This window comes from Periplaneta americana, chromosome 11, assembly GCF_040183065.1.
Source record: "Periplaneta americana isolate PAMFEO1 chromosome 11, P.americana_PAMFEO1_priV1, whole genome shotgun sequence".
In the NCBI taxonomy this organism is placed as follows: Eukaryota; Metazoa; Arthropoda; class Insecta; order Blattodea; family Blattidae; genus Periplaneta; species Periplaneta americana.
Window position 1 is genome coordinate 6727501 of NC_091127.1, and position 21990 is coordinate 6749490.

The 21990-nt window shown below is 27.3% G+C and overlaps 1 protein-coding gene across 1 annotated transcript in view; it reads right to left on the reverse strand.

Annotated features, from left to right (window-relative positions):
• The window catches only part of fng (Fringe glycosyltransferase), a 408217-nt gene that overhangs the window by 67071 nt on the left and 319156 nt on the right, over positions 1-21990 (reverse strand). Inside the window, exon 7 of the mRNA XM_069838872.1 lies at positions 21233-21318. Within this exon, the coding sequence (XP_069694973.1) occupies positions 21233-21318 (86 nt within the window). The remainder of the gene's footprint in view (positions 1-21232; positions 21319-21990) is intronic.

Consider the following 21990-nt stretch of genomic DNA (forward strand, 5'->3'; position numbering starts at 1 on the left):
TCCAGTCGTGACCGCTGGAACCTAATTTGCAATTCGTTCTACTTGTTGCTGTAATGTTTATATTATACCGTGCACCAAAAGGAGCCGACGTTTGGGTGCCTCTGTTTTATTGTGTCCAAAGTGCCGAGTAACGCGTTCTAATTCGATTCCACTCACACACCTGCAGAGTCAGCGATGCAATACAACTACCGCGTGACTTTCTCCATATTGTCTAATGATCCTGATCGCCTCTGAACAATGCACCACCCTTCTCGAACTCCGAGAGCCATCTGAATAAAGTTGTTGTTCTCTTTGATGCTGAATTTCAAGAATTTTCGTATATCAGTAACATTACTAAAAACTTTTAAGACGACTTCAAATACTTTCATAACGGATGGTTTTCGTTGCTTTGATCGTGTGTTGATATATTATTATATTTTCGGTATTTTAGCTACAAACAAATATAAACAGTAATATCTGACGTTTTTTGTTTTGTTTTCATAATGTATTGATATTATATTATGTTTGCGACATTTCGGAAACTTAATACGTTTTAAACTTCAGCTACAAACAGATCTAAATAGTAAAACATATGAAATCCTCATAATGCATACATTGTAGTGAATTTTTGGTTGTTATCATAGTAGGCCTATATTAATTAATAAATTATTATGTTTGTTTGACATTTCGGAAACTTAAATCGCTTTAAAATTCAGCTACACACAGATCTAAATAGTAAAACATATGAGATCCTCATTACTGATTTATTGTAGTGAATTTTTGGTTGTTATCATAGTAGGCCTATATTAATTAAAAAATTATTATACTTTTTTTGACATTTTGGAAACTTAAATCGTTTTAAAATTTAGCTACTAACAGATCTAAATAGTAAAACATATGAAATCCTCATAATGGATTTATTGTAGAGAATTTTTGGTTGTTATCATAATAGGCCTATATTAATTAACAAATTATTATTATTATTATTATTATTATTATTATTATTATTATTATTATTTTTACATTTCAGAAACTTAAAACGTTTTAAAATTCAGCTACAAACAGATCTAAATAGTAAAACATATGAGATCCTCATAAAGGATTTATTGTAGTGAATTTTTTATTGTTATATCATAGTAGGCCTATATTACTTAATAAATTATTATGTTTTTTTTATATATATTTCGGAAACTTAAATTGTTTTAAAATTCAGCTACAAACAGATCTAAATAGTAAAACATATGAGATCCTCATAATGGATTTATTGTAGTGAATTTTTTGTTGTTATATCATAGTAGACCTATATTACATAATAAATAATTGTTTTTTTTTTTACATTTCGGAAACTGAAATCGTTTTAAAATTCAGCTACAAACATATCCAAACAGTAGAACATATGAGATCCTCATAATGGATTTATTGTAGTGAATTTTTGGTTGTTATCATAGTAGGCCTATATTACTTAATAAATAATTATTATTATTATTTTTTTTTTTTTTTTTTTTACATTTCGGAAACTGAAATCGTTTTAAAATTCAGCTACAAACATATCCAAACAGTAGAACATATGAGATCCTCATAATGGATTTATTGTAGTGAATTTTTGGTTGTTATCATAGTAGGCCTATATTACTTAATAAATAATTATGTTTTTTTTTTTTTTTTTTTTTTTTTTTCCATTTCGGAAACTGAAATCGTTTTAAAATTCAGCTACAAACATATCCAAACAGTAGAACATATGAGATACTCATAATGGATTTATTGTAGTGAATTTTTGGTTGTTATCATAGTAGGCCTATATTACTTAATAAATAATTATTAATATTTTTTTTTTTTTTTTTTTTTTTTTTTTTTACATTTCGGAAACTGAAATCGTTTTAAAATTCAGCTACAAACATATCCAAACAGTGGAACATATGAGATCCTCATAATGGATTTATTGTAGTGAATTTTTGGTTGTTATCATAGTAGGCCTATATTACTTAATAAATAATTATTATTATTTTATTTTTTTTTTTTTTTTACATTTCGGAATCTGAAATCGTTTTAAAATTCAGCTACAAACATATCCAAACAGTAGAACATATGAGATCCTCATAATGGATTTATTGTAGTGAATTTTTGGTTGTTATCATAGTAGGCCTATATTACTTAATAAATAATTATTATTATTTTTTTTTTTTTTTTTTTTTTTTTACATTTCGGAAACTGAAATCGTTTTAAAATTCAGCTACAAACATATCCAAACAGTAGAACATATGAGATCCTCATAATGGATTTATTGTAGTGAATTTTTGGTTGTTATCATAGTAGGCCTATATTACTTAATAAATAATAATAATTATTATTATTATTTTTTTTTTACATTTCGGAAACTGAAATCGTTTTAAAATTCAGCTACAAACATATCCAAACAGTAGAACATATGAGATCCTCATAATGGATTTATTGTAGTGAATTTTTGGTTGTTATCATAGTAGGCCTATATTACTTAATAAATAATTATTATTATTATTTTTTTTTTTTTTTTTTTACATTTCGGAAACTGAAATCGTTTTAAAATTCAGCTACAAACATATCCAAACAGTAGAACATATGAGATTCTCATAATGGATTTATTGTAGTGAATTTTTGGTTGTTATCATAGTAGGGCTATATTACTTAATAAATAATAATTATTATTATTTTTTTTTTTTTTTTTTTTTTTACATTTCGGAAACTGAAATCGTTTTAAAATTCAGCTACAAACATATCCAAACAGTAGAACATATGAGATCCTCATAATGGATTTATTGTAGTGAATTTTTGGTTGTTATCATAGTCGGCCTATATTACTTAATAAATAATTATTATAATTTTTTGTTTTTTTTTTTTTTTTTTTTACATTTCGGAAACTGAAATCGTTTTAAAATTCAGCTACAAACATATCCAAACAGTAGAACATATGAGATCCTCATAATGGATTTATTGTAGTGAATTTTTGGTTGTTATCATAGTAGGCCTATATTACTTAATAAATAATTATGTTTTTTTTTTTTTTTTTTTTTTTACATTTCGGAAACTGAAATCGTTTTAAAATTCAGCTACAAACATATCCAAACAGTAGAACATATGAGATCCTCATAATGGATTTATTGTAGTGAATTTTTGGTTGTTATCATAGTAGGCCTATATTACTTAATAAATAATTATGTTTTTTTTTTTTTTTTTTTTTTACATTTCGGAAACTGAAATCGTTTTAAAATTCAGCTGCAAACATATCCAAACAGTAGAACATATGAGATGCTCATAATGGATTTATTGTAGTGAATTTTTGGTTGTTATCATAGTAGGCCTATATTACTTAATAAATAATTATTATTATTATTTTTTTTTTCTTTACATTTCGGAAACTGAAATCGTTTTAAAATTCAGCTACAAACATATCCAAACAGTAGAACATATGAGATCCTCATAATGGATTTATTGTAGTGAATTTTTGGTTGTTATCATAGTAGGCCTATATTACTTAATAAATAATTATTATTATTATTATTTTTTTTTTTTTTTTACATTTCGGAAACTGAAATCGTTTTAAAATTCAGCTACAAACATATCCAAACAGTAGAACATATGAGATCCTCATAATGGATTTATTGTAGTGAATTTTTGGTTGTTATCATAGTAGGCCTATATTACTTAATAAATAATTATTATTTTTTATTTTTTTTTTTTTACATTTCGGAAACTGAAATCGATTTAAAATTCAGCTACAAACATATCCAAACAGTAGAACATATGAGATCCTCATAATGGATTTATTGTAGTGAATTTTTGGTTGTTATCATAGTAGGCCTATATTACTTAATAAATAATTATTATTATTATTTTTTTTTTTTTTTTACATTTCGGAAACTGAAATCGTTTTAAAATTCAGCTACAAACATATCCAAACAGTAGAACATATGAGATCCTCATAATAGATTTATTGTAGTGAATTTTTGGTTGTTATCATAGTAGGCCTATATTACTTAATAAATAATTATTATTATTATTATTATTATTTTTTTAACATTTCGGAAACTGAAATCGTTTTAAAATTCAGCTACAAACATATCCAAACAGTAGAACATATGAGATCCTCATAATGGATTTATTGTAGTGAATTTTTGGTTGTTATCATAGTAGGCCTATATTACTTAATAAATAATTATTATTATTATTATTTTTTTTTTTTTTTTTACATTTCGGAAACTGAAATCGTTTTAAAATTCAGCTACAAACATATCCAAACAGTAGAACATATGAGATCCTCATAATGGATTTATTGTAGTGAATTTTTTGTTGTTACCATAGTAGGCCTATATTACTTAATAAATAATTATTAATATTTTTTTTTTTTTTTTTTTTTTTTTACATTTCGGAAACTGAAATCGTTTTAAAATTCAGCTACAAACATATCCAAACAGTGGAACATATGAGATCCTCATAATGGATTTATTGTAGTGAATTTTTGGTTGTTATCATAGTAGGCCTATATTACTTAATAAATAATTATTATTATTTTATTTTTTTTTTTTTTTTTACATTTCGGAATCTGAAATCGTTTTAAAATTCAGCTACAAACATATCCAAACAGTAGAACATATGAGATCCTCATAATGGATTTATTGTAGTGAATTTTTGGTTGTTATCATAGTAGGCCTATATTACTTAATAAATAATTATTATTATTTTTTTTTTTTTTTTTTTTTTTACATTTCGGAAACTGAAATCGTTTTAAAATTCAGCTACAAACATATCCAAACAGTAGAACATATAAGATCCTCATAATGGATTTAGTGTAGTGAATTTTTGGTTGTTATCATAGTAGGCCTATATTACTTAATAAATAATAATTATTATTATTATTATTTTTTTTTTACATTTCGGAAACTGAAATCCTTTTAAAATTCAGCTACAAACATATCCAAACAGTAGAACATATGAGATCCTCATAATGGATTTATTGTAGTGAATTTTTGGTTGTTATCATAGTAGGCCTATATTACTTAATAAATAATTATTATTATTATTTTTTTTTTTTTTTTTTTACATTTCGGAAACTGAAATCGTTTTAAAATTCAGCTACAAACATATCCAAACAGTAGAACATATGAGATTCTCATAATGGATTTATTGTAGTGAATTTTTGGTTGTTATCATAGTAGGGCTATATTACTTAATAAATAATAATTATTATTATTTTTTTTTTTTTTTTTTTTTACATTTCGGAAACTGAAATCGTTTTAAAATTCAGCTACAAACATATCCAAACAGTAGAACATATGAGATCCTCATAATGGATTTATTGTAGTGAATTTTTGGTTGTTATCATAGTCGGCCTATATTACTTAATAAATAATTATTATAATTTTTTGTTTTTTTTTTTTTTTTTTTTTACATTTCGGAAACTGAAATCGTTTTAAAATTCAGCTACAAACATATCCAAACAGTAGAACATATGAGATCCTCATAATGGATTTATTGTAGTGAATTTTTGGTTGTTATCATAGTAGGCCTATATTACTTAATAAATAATTATGTTTTTTTTTTTTTTTTTTTTTTTTTTACATTTCGGAAACTGAAATCGTTTTAAAATTCAGCTACAAACATATCCAAACAGTAGAACATATGAGATCCTCATAATGGATTTATTGTAGTGAATTTTTGGTTGTTATCATAGTAGGCCTATATTACTTAATAAATAATTATGTTTTTTTTTTTTTTTTTTTTTTACATTTCGGAAACTGAAATCGTTTTAAAATTCAGCTGCAAACATATCCAAACAGTAGAACATATGAGATGCTCATAATGGATTTATTGTAGTGAATTTTTGGTTGTTATCATAGTAGGCCTATATTACTTAATAAATAATTATTATTATTATTTTTTTTTTCTTTACATTTCGGAAACTGAAATCGTTTTAAAATTCAGCTACAAACATATCCAAACAGTAGAACATATGAGATCCTCATAATGGATTTATTGTAGTGAATTTTTGGTTGTTATCATAGTAGGCCTATATTACTTAATAAATAATTATTATTATTATTATTTTTTTTTTTTTTTTACATTTCGGAAACTGAAATCGTTTTAAAATTCAGCTACAAACATATCCAAACAGTAGAACATATGAGATCCTCATAATGGATTTATTGTAGTGAATTTTTGGTTGTTATCATAGTAGGCCTATATTACTTAATAAATAATTATTATTTTTTTTTTTTTTTTTTTTTACATTTCGGAAACTGAAATCGTTTTAAAATTCAGCTACAAACATATCCAAACAGTAGAACATATGAGATCCTCATAATGGATTTATTGTAGTGAATTTTTGGTTGTTATCATAGTAGGCCTATATTACTTAATAAATAATTATTATTATTATTTTTTTTTTTTTTTTACATTTCGGAAACTGAAATCGTTTTAAAATTCAGCTACAAACATATCCAAACAGTAGAACATATGAGATCCTCATAATGGATTTATTTTAGTGAATTTTTGGTTGTTATCATAGTCGGCCTATATTACTTAATAAATAATTATTATAATTTTTTGTTTTTTTTTTTTTTTTTTACATTTCGGAAACTGAAATCGTTTTAAAATTCAGCTACAAACATATCCAAACAGTAGAACATATGAGATCCTCATAATGGATTTATTGTAGTGAATTTTTGGTTGTTATCATAGTAGGCCTATATTACTTAATAAATAATTATGTTTTTTTTTTTTTTTTTTTTTTTACATTTCGGAAACTGAAATCGTTTTAAAATTCAGCTACAAACATATCCAAACAGTAGAACATATGAGATCCTCATAATGGATTTATTGTAGTGAATTTTTGGTTGTTATCATAGTAGGCCTATATTACTTAATAAATAATTATGTTTTTTTTTTTTTTTTTTTTTTACATTTCGGAAACTGAAATCGTTTTAAAATTCAGCTGCAAACATATCCAAACAGTAGAACATATGAGATGCTCATAATGGATTTATTGTAGTGAATTTTTGGTTGTTATCATAGTAGGCCTATATTACTTAATAAATAATTATTATTATTATTTTTTTTTTCTTTACATTTCGGAAACTGAAATCGTTTTAAAATTCAGCTACAAACATATCCAAACAGTAGAACATATGAGATCCTCATAATGGATTTATTGTAGTGAATTTTTGGTTGTTATCATAGTAGGCCTATATTACTTATTAAATAATTATTATTATTATTATTTTTTTTTTTTTTTACATTTCGGAAACTGAAATCGTTTTAAAATTCAGCTACAAACATATCCAAACAGTAGAACATATGAGATCCTCATAATGGATTTATTGTAGTGAATTTTTGGTTGTTATCATAGTAGGCCTATATTACTTAATAAATAATTATTATTTTTTATTTTTTTTTTTTTACATTTCGGAAACTGAAATCGTTTTAAAATTCAGCTACAAACATATCCAAACAGTAGAACATATGAGATCCTCATAATGGATTTATTGTAGTGAATTTTTGGTTGTTATCATAGTAGGCCTATATTACTTAATAAATAATTATTATTATTATTTTTTTTTTTTTTTTACATTTCGGAAACTGAAATCGTTTTAAAATTCAGCTACAAACATATCCAAACAGTAGAACATATGAGATCCTCATAATAGATTTATTGTAGTGAATTTTTGGTTGTTATCATAGTAGGCCTATATTACTTAATAAATAATTATTATTATTATTATTATTATTTTTTTAACATTTCGGAAACTGAAATCGTTTTAAAATTCAGCTACAAACATATCCAAACAGTAGAACATATGAGATCCTCATAATGGATTTATTGTAGTGAATTTTTGGTTGTTATCATAGTAGGCCTATATTACTTAATAAATAATTATTATTATTATTATTATTTTTTTTTTTTTTACATTTCGGAAACTGAAATCGTTTTAAAATTCAGCTACAAACATATCCAAACAGTAGAACATATGAGATCCTCATAATGGATTTATTGTAGTGAATTTTTTGTTGTTACCATAGTAGGCCTATATTACTTAATAAATAATTATTAATATTTTTTTTTTTTTTTTTTTTTTTTTACATTTCGGAAACTGAAATCGTTTTAAAATTCAGCTACAAACATATCCAAACAGTGGAACATATGAGATCCTCATAATGGATTTATTGTAGTGAATTTTTGGTTGTTATCATAGTAGGCCTATATTACTTAATAAATAATTATTATTATTTTATTTTTTTTTTTTTTTTACATTTCGGAATCTGAAATCGTTTTAAAATTCAGCTACAAACATATCCAAACAGTAGAACATATGAGATCCTCATAATGGATTTATTGTAGTGAATTTTTGGTTGTTATCATAGTAGGCCTATATTACTTAATAAATAATTATTATTATTTTTTTTTTTTTTTTTTTTTTTTACATTTCGGAAACTGAAATCGTTTTAAAATTCAGCTACAAACATATCCAAACAGTAGAACATATAAGATCCTCATAATGGATTTAGTGTAGTGAATTTTTGGTTGTTATCATAGTAGGCCTATATTACTTAATAAATAATAATTATTATTATTATTATTTTTTTTTTACATTTCGGAAACTGAAATCCTTTTAAAATTCAGCTACAAACATATCCAAACAGTAGAACATATGAGATCCTCATAATGGATTTATTGTAGTGAATTTTTGGTTGTTATCATAGTAGGCCTATATTACTTAATAAATAATTATTATTATTATTTTTTTTTTTTTTTTTTTACATTTCGGAAACTGAAATCGTTTTAAAATTCAGCTACAAACATATCCAAACAGTAGAACATATGAGATTCTCATAATGGATTTATTGTAGTGAATTTTTGGTTGTTATCATAGTAGGGCTATATTACTTAATAAATAATAATTATTATTATTTTTTTTTTTTTTTTTTTTTTACATTTCGGAAACTGAAATCGTTTTAAAATTCAGCTACAAACATATCCAAACAGTAGAACATATGAGATCCTCATAATGGATTTATTGTAGTGAATTTTTGGTTGTTATCATAGTCGGCCTATATTACTTAATAAATAATTATTATAATTTTTTGTTTTTTTTTTTTTTTTTTTTACATTTCGGAAACTGAAATCGTTTTAAAATTCAGCTACAAACATATCCAAACAGTAGAACATATGAGATCCTCATAATGGATTTATTGTAGTGAATTTTTGGTTGTTATCATAGTAGGCCTATATTACTTAATAAATAATTATGTTTTTTTTTTTTTTTTTTTTTTTTTTTTTACATTTCGGAAACTGAAATCGTTTTAAAATTCAGCTACAAACATATCCAAACAGTAGAACATATGAGATCCTCATAATGGATTTATTGTAGTGAATTTTTGGTTGTTATCATAGTAGGCCTATATTACTTAATAAATAATTATGTTTTTTTTTTTTTTTTTTTTTACATTTCGGAAACTGAAATCGTTTTAAAATTCAGCTGCAAACATATCCAAACAGTAGAACATATGAGATGCTCATAATGGATTTATTGTAGTGAATTTTTGGTTGTTATCATAGTAGGCCTATATTACTTAATAAATAATTATTATTATTATTTTTTTTTTCTTTACATTTCGGAAACTGAAATCGTTTTAAAATTCAGCTACAAACATATCCAAACAGTAGAACATATGAGATCCTCATAATGGATTTATTGTAGTGAATTTTTGGTTGTTATCATAGTAGGCCTATATTACTTAATAAATAATTATTATTATTATTATTTTTTTTTTTTTTTACATTTCGGAAACTGAAATCGTTTTAAAATTCAGCTACAAACATATCCAAACAGTAGAACATATGAGATCCTCATAATGGATTTATTGTAGTGAATTTTTGGTTGTTATCATAGTAGGCCTATATTACTTAATAAATAATTATTATTTTTTTTTTTTTTTTTTTTTACATTTCGGAAACTGAAATCGTTTTAAAATTCAGCTACAAACATATCCAAACAGTAGAACATATGAGATCCTCATAATGGATTTATTGTAGTGAATTTTTGGTTGTTATCATAGTAGGCCTATATTACTTAATAAATAATTATTATTATTATTTTTTTTTTTTTTTTACATTTCGGAAACTGAAATCGTTTTAAAATTCAGCTACAAACATATCCAAACAGTAGAACATATGAGATCCTCATAATAGATTTATTGTAGTGAATTTTTGGTTGTTATCATAGTAGGCCTATATTACTTAATAAATAATTATTATTATTATTATTTTTTTTTTTTTAACATTTCGGAAACTGAAATCGTTTTAAAATTCAGCTACAAACATATCCAAACAGTAGAACATATGAGATCCTCATAATGGATTTATTGTATTGAATTTTTGGTTGTTATCATAGTAGGCCTATATTACTTAATAAATAATTATTATTATTATTATTTTTTTTGTTTTTTACATTTCGGAAACTGAAATCGTTTTAAAATTCAGCTACAAACATATCCAAACAGTAGAACATATGAGATCCTCATAATGGATTTATTGTAGTGAATTTTTTGTTGTTACCATAGTAGGCCTATATCACTTAATAAATAATTATTATTTTTTTTTTTTTTTTTTTTTTTACATTTCGGAAACTGAAATCGTTTTAAAATTCAGCTACAAACATATCCAAACAGTAGAACATATGAGATCCTCATAATGGATTTATTGTAGTGAATTTTTGGTTGTTATCATAATAGGCCTATATTACTTAATAAATAATTATGTTTTTTTTTTTTTTTTTTTTTTTTTTTACATTTCGGAAACTGAAATCGTTTTAAAATTCAGCTACAAACATATCCAAACAGTAGAACATATGAGATCCACATAATGGATTTATTGTAGTGAATGTTTGGTTGTTATCATAGTAGGCCTATATTACTTAATAAATAATTATTATTATTATTATTTTTTTTTTTTTTTTTTTTTTACATTTCGGAAACTGAAATCGTTTTAAAATTCAGCTACAAACATATCCAAACAGTAGAACATATGAGATCCTCATAATGGATTTATTGTAGTGAATTTTTGGTTGTTATCATAATAGGCCTATATTACTTAATAAATAATTATGTTTTTTTTTTTTTTTTTACATTTCGGAAACTGAAGTCGTTTTAAAATTCAGCTACAAACATATCCAAACAGTAGAACATATGAGATCCTCATAATGGATTTATTGTAGTGAATTTTTGGTTTTTATCATAATAGGCCTATATTACTTAATAAATAATTATGTTTTTTTTTTTTTTTTTTTTTTTTTTTTTTACATTTCGGAAACTGAAATCGTTTTAAAATTCAGCTACAAACATATCCAAACAGTAGAACATATGAGATCCTCATAATGGATTTATTGTAGTGAATTTTTGGTTTTTATCACAATAGGCCTATATTACTTAATAAATAATTATGTTTTTTTTTTTTTCTTTTTTTTTTTTACATTTCGGAAACTGAAATCGTTTTAGAATTCAGCTACAAACATATCCAAACAGTAGAACATATGAGATCCTAATAATGGATTTATTGCAGTGAATTTTTGGTTGTTATCATAGTAGGCCTATATTACTTAATAAATAATTATGATTTTTTTTTTTTTTTTTTTTACATTTCGGAAACTGAAATCGTTTTAAAATTCAGCTACAAACATATCCAAACAGTAGAACATATGAGATCCTAATAATGGATTTATTGTAGTGAATTTTTGGTTGTTATCATAGTAGGCCTATATTACTTAATAAATAATTATGTTTTTTTTTTTTTTTTTTTTTTTTTTACATTTCGGAAACTGAAATCGTTTTAAAATTCAGCTACAAACATATCCAAACAGTAGAACATATGAGATGCTCATAATGGATTTATTGTAGTGAATTTTTGGTTGTTATCATAGTAGGCCTATATTACTTAATAAATAATTATTATTATTTTTTTACTTAATAAATAATTACGTTTTTTTTTTTTTTTTTTTTTTTTACATTTCGGAAACTGAAATCGTTTTAAAATTCAGCTACAAACATATCCAAACAGTAGAACATATGAGATCCTCATAATGGATTTATTGTAGTGAATTTTTGGTTGTTATCATAGTAGGCCTATATTACTTAATAAATAATTATTATTATTATTATTTTTTTTTTTTTTACATTTCGGAAACTGAAATCGTTTTAAAATTCAGCTACAAACATATCCAAACAGTAGAACATATGAGATCCTCATAATGGATTTATTGTAGTGAATTTTTGGTTGTTATCATAGTAGGCCTATATTACTTAATAAATAATTATTATTATTATTATTTTTTTTTTTTTTTTACATTTCGGAAACTGAAATCGTTTTAAATTTCAGCTACAAACATATCCAAACAGTAGAACATATGAGATTCTCATAATGTATTTATTGTAGTGAATTTTTGGTTGTTATCATAGTAGGGCTATATTACTTAATAAATAATTATTATTATTATTTTTTTTTTTTTTTTTTTTTTTTACATTTCGGAAACTGAAATCGTTTTAAAATTCAGCTACAAACATATCCAAACAGTAGAACATATGAGATCCTCATAATGGATTTATTGTAGTGAATTTTTGGTTGTTATCATAGTAGGCCTATATTACTTAATAAATAATTATGTTTTTTTTTTTTTTTTTTTTTTTTTTTACATTTCGGAAACGGAAATCGTTTTAAAATTCAGCTGCAAACATATCCAAACAGTAGAACATATGAGATGCTCATAATGGATTTATTGTAGTGAATTTTTGGTTGTTATCATAGTAGGCCTATATTACTTAATAAATAATTATTATTATTATTTTTTTTTTTTTTTACATTTCGGAAACTGAAATCGTTTTAAAATTCAGCTACAAACATATCCAAACAGTAGAACATATGAGATCCTCATAATGGATTTATTGTAGTGAATTTTTGGTTGTTATCATAGTAGGCCTATATTACTTAATAAATAATTATTATTATTATTATTATTTTTTTTTTTTTACATTTCGGAAACTGAAATCGTTTTAAAATTCAGCTACAAACATATCCAAACAGTAGAACATATGAGATCCTCATAATGGATTTATTGTAGTGAATTTTTGGTTGTTATCATAGTAGGCCTATATTACTTAATAAATAATTATTATTATTTTTTTTTTTTTTTTTTTACATTTCGGAAACTGAAATCGTTTTAAAATTCAGCTACAAACATATCCAAACAGTAGAACATATGAGATCCTCATAATGGATTTATTGTAGTGAATTTTTTGTTGTTATCATAGTAGGCCTATATTACTTAATAAATAATTATTATTATTTTTTTTTTTTTTTTACATTTCGGAAACTGAAATCGTTTTAAAATTCAGCTACAAACATATCCAAACAGTAGAACATATGAGATCCTCATAATGGATTTATTGTAGTGAATTTTTGGTTGTTATCATAGTAGGCCTATATTACTTAATAAATAATTATTATTATTATTTTTTTTTTTTTTTTACATTTCGGAAACTGAAATTGTTTTAAAATTCAGCTACAAACATATCCAAACAGTAGAACATATGAGATCCACATAATGGATTTATTGTAGTGAATGTTTGGTTGTTATCATAGTAGGCCTATATTACTTAATAAATAATTATTATTATTATTATTATTATTTTTTTTTTTTTACATTTCGGAAACTGAAATCGTTTTAAAATTCAGCTACAAACATATCCAAACAGTAGAACATATGAGATCCTCATAATGGATTTATTGTAGTGAATTTTTGGTTGTTATCATAATAGGCCTATATTACTTAATAAATAATTATGTTTTTTTTTTTTTTTACATTTCGGAAACTGAAGTCGTTTTAAAATTCAGCTACAAACATATCCAAACAGTAGAACATATGAGATCCTCATAATGGATTTATTGTAGTGAATTTTTGGTTTTTATCATAATAGGCCTATATTACTTAATAAATAATTATGTTTTTTTTTTTTTTTTTTTTTTTTTTTTTTTTTTTTTTTTTTTTACATTTCGGAAACTGAAATCGTTTTAAAATTCAGCTACAAACATATCCAAACAGTAGAACATATGAGATCCTCATAATGGATTTATTGTAGTGAATTTTTGGTTTTTATCATAATAGGCCTATATTACTTAATAAATAATTATGTTTTTTTTTTTTTTTTTTTTTTTTTTACATTTCGGAAACTGAAATCGTTTTAGAATTCAGCTACAAACATATCCAAACAGTAGAACATATGAGATCCTAATAATGGATTTATTGCAGTGAATTTTTGGTTGTTATCATAGTAGGCCTATATTACTTAATAAATAAGTATGTTTTTTTTTTTTTTTTTTTTTTTTTTTTTTTTACATTTCGGAAACTGAAATCGTTTTAAAATTCAGCTACAAACATATCCAAACAGTAGAACATATGAGATCCTAATAATGGATTTATTGTAGTGAATTTTTGGTTGTTATCATAGTAGGCCTATATTACTTAATAAATAATTATGTTTTTTTTTTTTTTTTTTTTTTTTTTTTTTACATTTCGGAAACTGAAATCGTTTTAAAATTCAGCTACAAACATATCCAAACAGTAGAACATATGAGATGCTCATAATGGATTTATTGTAGTGAATTTTTGGTTGTTATCATAGTAGGCCTATATTACTTAATAAATAATTATTATTATTTTTTTACTTAATAAATAATTACGTTTTTTTTTTTTTTTTTTTTTTTTTTTTACATTTCGGAAACTGAAATCGTTTTAAAATTCAGCTACAAACATATCCAAACAGTAGAACATATGAGATCCTCATAATGGATTTATTGTAGTGAATTTTTGGTTGTTATCATAGTAGGCCTATATTATTTAATAAATAATTATTATTATTATTTTTTTTTTTGCATTTCGGAAACTGAAATCGTTTTAAAATTCAGCTACAAACATATCCAAACAGTAGAACATATGAGAACCTCATAATGGATTTATTGTAGTGAATGTTTGGTTGTTATCATAGTAGGCCTATATTACTTAATAAATAATTATTCTAATTTTTTTTTTTTTTTTTTTACATTTCGGAAACTGAAATCGTTTTAAAATTCAGCTACAAACATATCCAAACAGTAGAACATATGAGATCCTCATAATGGATTTATTGTAGTGAATTTTTGGATTTTATCATAATAGGCCTATATTACTTAATAAATAATTATGTTTTTTTTTTTTTTTTTTTTTTTTTTTTTTTACATTTCGGAAACTGAAATCGTTTTAAAATTCAGCTACAAACAGATCTAAATAGTAAAACATATGAGATCCTCATAACGGATTTATTGTAGTGAATTTTTCGTTGTTATCATACTAGGCCTATATTGTTCAATAAATTATTATGCTTTTTTACATTTCGGAAACTTGAAACGTTTTAAAATTCAGCTACAAACAGATCTAAATAGTGAAACATATGAGATCCTCTTAATGGATTTACTATAGTGAATTTTTGGTGTTCTCATAGCAACGACTCTACTAGGCTGCCAAGAAATAACCTTACTGCACTTTTTAGGAACTCTTGCTTTCCGACACTCAGCTGGGGAAGTTCGAATTTGAATACAGGTAGTCCCGAAGGAGTGTGGGGGGGGGGGGTAGCGTGTAGTTTTAATAGTACTGTATGCTGGTTGTGTAAATTACAGATTATTAGACGTGATGATGTTTTACAGAAAAACATTTTAATCCAAAAGAAATCTATTACTGTAAATAGAAGTGATACTGTCTCAGGAAAAGCTGTTTTCAATTTTACAGGTCATCGGTTTTCTGTATGAATATTTATTTATCATTATAATGAAAATCACAGGTACAGTATTTACATAAAAATAAACCACTGTAACAGTACTTGAGGGCCATGACTGAATGTTTTATTTCATACTAGTGGCTTGTGCAGCAAATACTGCTGCAAACTAAGTTCGTTAGACGTTCAAATAAACATTTTTCAGATTTACTTTCAATGAAGAATACTTGTCTTTTTGATAGTTATTTGCTTCCATAATAATGAAACATACTCCCTCTGAATGGATTTTTTTTAGGCCAAATACTTTTTCTTGAACCTATCCAACTTCGGTTTTTGAGTTCCAACGCCAAAACGCAAGTATCAATGTCAGGACGATGGCAGTAGCTATTTCAGGTCATTGTGGATTGTAGGCAAAAGTTAAAAAAATGTCAGGTTAGCTAAGCTTTCGAACAATAGCATTTTCGTATTGCTGCTGCATGTAGAACTTGAAATGTAGAGCGTAAAATCATTTTATCCTACTAAGAGATCCTGCTGAAATGATCTGGAGACTACAAAATTTTCTAGGCCTCTTATTTTATCAGTAAGTAATATCTTTTTATCTTTCCTTAGGAACTGTAATTTTTGCGCTCTCTCGAGCCAATACTGAAGACAATGACACATATCAATATCTACACTACACCGCCATGAAGTATATGAAAAAGACCCAACCCCACTGGGTTAAGAAGTATAAAAATATTTGAGTTTTAATAACAATATTATTATCTCACTTAAGTTTTGTAGTTATATATAGCAACCACTCAGTAAGTTATAGAAATGAAGATCTAAATTAAGATATTCTCTACATTTACTTACATAACCACAAAAGTTTCACGTTCATGTCATCAATATTATGTACTATTAATGAAAAATAGATGCATCATGATATTAACTATAATAATATTTAATTTCTAATGGTAATAATGTCATCAAACCACCTCAAGTTTCATAGATTTGAATATCCAATACACAGCTGTACTCAGAAAATTATACATTGCAGAATCAGTTTTTAATAACAAATTGAATTGAGCTCTAAATATGTCGGCAATCCTGCAGGTCATGGCCTTCGTGTAATAGCCTATTGTTTATTGTAGTGTGTGTTTTGTTCTGAAATTCAATCAAGTCGGCCGTGATTCAACAAAATTAGTTCTCAAAACTGACAACGGATGGATTTTGGAAAATAGGAAAATTATGTAGGAAAATTGACATTTCACTGAAAACTACTACTTTTCCGAAAAACTTTGGATGCCAGGCATGAAAATGAGGGGTCACTCATTACAATCCGTTCAGCCGTTTTCCCGTAATTTCCATTACCAGTTCAAATTATATATATATATATATATATAGATGTTATATGGTCAAGTCGAACAGGCCAAAATAAAGAAAACCAGTGACATGAAGCTGACACATGCTTTCTCACTACATGTTCTGCACAGCTCACAGCTGTTCATTATGTCTATGATGTTCTGAACAATATTACCGCTTATATTTATTTTTAGAAGCATTATTCAAGACATGTATAAACGCAATTAAATTAATGTTAGTTTCCTGCAATAGCATGCAAAATCGAATTCTCTATAATTTCAAAACTAAGGCATATGACTTAACTTATATACACACACACGTTTAAATATGTATCTACTGGGTGTTCATTTCAAAGTTTGTCATGACGTCACTGTTGTTGGGTCACCGATTTGAAGCGAGTTTCAGCTTATATGTTAGAGAAGTTGCCTATATTCAAGGCGTTCAATCTGAACTTGAGAACGTGTATGGTATAACTTGAACGTCGTAGCAACAGATGGCGGTCTGTACGGTCTGTGTGCTACCATAACCTCTTTCGAACTGTGTTTTGCGCCGGCAAGTCGTACGCAGGGTATTTGTTATCATCGGTTGCGTACGGTAACATTCCACAACACAAATCAAATGCTCCGTGTCCATGTTGACCGTCGAAGTTAATGTCAACAAATACGTAAGTAATCGTCTTAACCCTCTCCCCATATCCCGACAGTACGTATTTCCAAACAGTTCACATTCCTGCCACTACCGGCGTTACCGTACGTATCGCTACGTACTCTTCAGAATGAACGCCGTACTTGCTAGGCAACTTCTCTGCGGAAGTGTAGGAAGATTGAATTCTCTAGGCTCATCGGCTAGCCACATGACGGCATACAGCGAGCCATGACACATTTTGAACTGAACACCCAGTATAATGTTTCCATGGTTTTTTATTATGGTAGTGTGGTAGATAAGAGCTGCAGGTCTTAACTCCACCAGATTAAATATAAACTTTTCACATAATTATTACTTATGGCTTTTATAGAACACCGGAGGTTCATTGCCGCCCTCACATAAGCCCGCCATCGCTCCCTATCCTCAACAAGATTAATCGAGTCTCTACCATCATATCCCACCTCCCTCAAATCCATTTTAATATTATCCTCCCATCTACGTCTCGGCATACCCAAAGGTATTTTTCCCTCCGGTCTCCCAACTAACATTCTACATGCATTTCTGGATTCGCCCATACGTGCTACATGCCCTGCCCATCTCAAATGTCTGGATTTAATGTTCCTATTTATGTCACGGGAAGAATACAATACGTGCAGAAACTTTTCACGGCTGTGTGTATTACAAGTCATTTCCAATATTATTTTTTCTGGGTAAGAAATTCTACTTTCAATAAGTGAAATGAATGTTGAAATATAATACACTTTGATTTGATTCACTTATACGTAATGTAACATATGGGTTTATGACAAGGAATAGTCATCCTATTTCCATTTGAATTATTCGTAGTAGAAATAATGCTATACTATTTTATTAATGCTCAGGAAACATAGACGTCTGAGGAGATAAAGGTCTGCTCGTTTTATTTATTTCCACATCTTAAGCAAGAAAATAATAATTAGGGTTAGGATTTTGATGACCTATAAATCATAAAAAAATGTTCTAAAAACAATGCATTTATGACCTAAAAATCTTTCAAAAATTCCCTTAAAAATGCCCTAAAATTGATCTTACATAATTGGCTTAGTAGGAATATTAATATTTAGATTAGTAATTAAATTAAATTCTAGTACCAACATTCAAGTTTATTTAATTTTACATAATTTTTCTTAGTAGTACACTTTAATTAATTATTTTACCTGATGTAATTCCATGAAGTCCACCACAAGGCCACTCTTATCCGGAACTAGAAGGTATAGAGGAGTCTATATTGAAGGGTTGAACTGGTCCATTACATCGAGGTGTAGGCTACTCCGTTAAAATGACAATATTTGTGTAGAAAAACGATTAAAATAATATACAAAATAATGGATATTAATTGACAAAATATGTACAGAAAGTGTCAAAGGAAATAAATAATATTTTACATTAATAATGGGGATTTATGGTCAAAATTAAATGAAAATGCCTAAAAAATGACCAAATAAAACAGAAAAATGTTCTTATGAGTTATAAGAGGCAAAAAATGCAAAAAAAAATGCCCTAACAGATATGTTTTAAAACACAATGTTTATCACATAGGCCTAATATATAAATACTAAAGCAGCAATATTTCTTGCTTACTAGAAAAAAGATGCAGTCTCATCAAAATCCTAGCCCTAATAATAATAACTTCGACTACATCGCCATTTATGTTTTTGATTTCAAATGAAAATCTATTAAATTTTTATAAAAATTATATTTCATGTGCATCGTTCCTTAACAAACTGACTCGTAGATACTGAATATGCACAAACCTCGCCCAACAGTTTGGGAAAAAAAAGTACTAGCTAGGGCTAGGATTTTGATGAAATTCCATCTTTTTCTAGTAAGCCAGAAACATAGCTGCTTTAGTATTTATAGCTATGTTATGTGATAAACCGAGTGTTTTAAGACATATTTGTTACGGCATTTTTTGCCTGTTTCAACTCACAAGAGCAGCTTTTGTTTTATTCGGACATTTTTTTAGGCATTTTCATTTAATTTTGGCCACAAATCCCCATTATTAATATAAAATAATGTTTATTTCCTTTGATACAGTATTTTGTCTACATATTTTGTCCATTAATACCCATTATTTTTTACTTGGTTATTTAATGACGCTGTATCAACTACGAGGTTATTTAGTGTCGATGGAATTGGTGATAGCGATATATTTGGCGAGATGAGGCCGAGGATTCGCCATAGATTACCTGACATTTGTCTTACAGTTGGGAAAATCTCGGAAAAAACCCAACCAGGTAATCAGCCCAAGCGGGAGTCGGACCCGCGACCGAGTGCAACTCCGGATCGGCAGGCAAGCGCCTTAACCGACCAAGCTATGCTGGTTGCTAATACCCATTATTTTGTATAATATTTTAATCGTTTTTCTACACAAATATTTCCATTTTTAGTAGGTTATTTTACGACGCTTTATCAACATCTTAGGTCATTTAGCGTCTGAATAAGATGAAGGTGATAATACCGGTGAAATGAGTCCGGGGTCCAACACCGAAAGTTACCCAGCATTTGCTCATATTGGGTTGAGGGAAAACCCCGGCAAAAACCTCAACCAAGTAACTTGCCCCAACCGGGAATCGAACCCGAGCCACCTAGTTTCGCGGCCAGACGCGCTAACCGTTACTCCACAGGTGTGGACTATTGCCATTTTAACGTAGCACACTCCAAATACCCCTTCAATATGGACTCCTCTATACCTGCTAATTCCGAGTAAGAGTGGCCTTGTAGTGAGCTGCATGGAAATTGCATCAGGTAAAATAATTAAAGTGTATCACTTAGAAAAAATTATGTAAAATTAAATAAACTTAAATGTTGGTACTACTCGTAGAATTTAATTTAATTACTAGTCTAAATATTAAGTAGTACAAAACCTCATTTCCTACTAAGCCAATTATGTAAGAACAATTTTTAGGGCATTTTAACGGTATTTTTTTTTAATTTTAGGTCATCAATGCATTGTTTTAGGACATTTTTTTCATGATTTATAGGTCATCAAAATCCTAGCCCTAAGACGGGGGGACAGTGGCATGCTCAGGAACATCATTTTGGCGATGAAAACGTGGATTTCCGCCAAATTTCGAAATCGATTATTTGCATCATCACAAGGCTTTCCCTAATGAAAGAAAAATAAGATGTACGAAGACTAACAGAAAGCTCTAGTAAGAAGTTTGAATACACATCTAACATCCCTCACACGGTCTTCGCAGCAATTTGTATCTCGAGCAGTAGTAACTCTCATCACACAGATCACATATGCAAGGCTGTGGTTACCACTTGATGGCGAAATCAATAAACGGTATAAACTTACCACAAAAAACACGCAAGGTTTCTTGTAGCTAGTGCAAGAGCAATAGAAAACACAGCTCGTATCAAACATGCAGAACTTGATGTACAGTACAAAACTCACCTCGCAACAGGCATCATCTTGAGGGCTAGGGACCGACTCAGGCAGAAGCCAGCTCCTCCAGTCGCGAACCAGAACGAAATTTTTTGCTGCGAACAAATAAAAAAAAAAAAGCAACTCAATTTCCATTTGGCAGAAGAAGCTAAACAGTGGGATTCTTGTAGAGTCGTAGAACTGCGGTAGACTACAACAGAATATGAATGGCAGCGTACGGTAGTTCCATTTTTAGTAGGTTATTTTACGACGCTTTATCAACATCTTAAGTTATTTAGCGTCTGAATGAGATGAAGGTGATAATGCCGGTGAAATGAGTCCGGGGTCCAACACAGAAAGTTACCCAGCATTTGCTCATATTTGGGTTGAGAGAAAACCCCGGAAAAAACCTCAACTAGGTAACTTGCCCCGACCGCGAATCGAACCCGGGTAAGCAGATTCTGCAACATAGGGTTTCGTGATATAGCAGTCTGTATTCGTGACTACAAATCATGAGATCCTGAGTTCGATTCTCCTCCTGAGCATGGGACTTTGATCTTAAAGAGACTATTTAATACTTGCAAATGAGTGTACACATATAAAGGATTTCTATAGGCAGCGGCACCTCAGTGTTCAAGTAGAAGTTCTCAGAATGCGTCTAGGTCTGAAATGTGGGAACTGTACGGTATAAACACCACCAACAACAAGGAGGAAGCAAAATGCAAATATTGAGTATCGATTACCATAATGCAGTGCCAACTGAACCCTTAAATTATTGTTTCAACAAA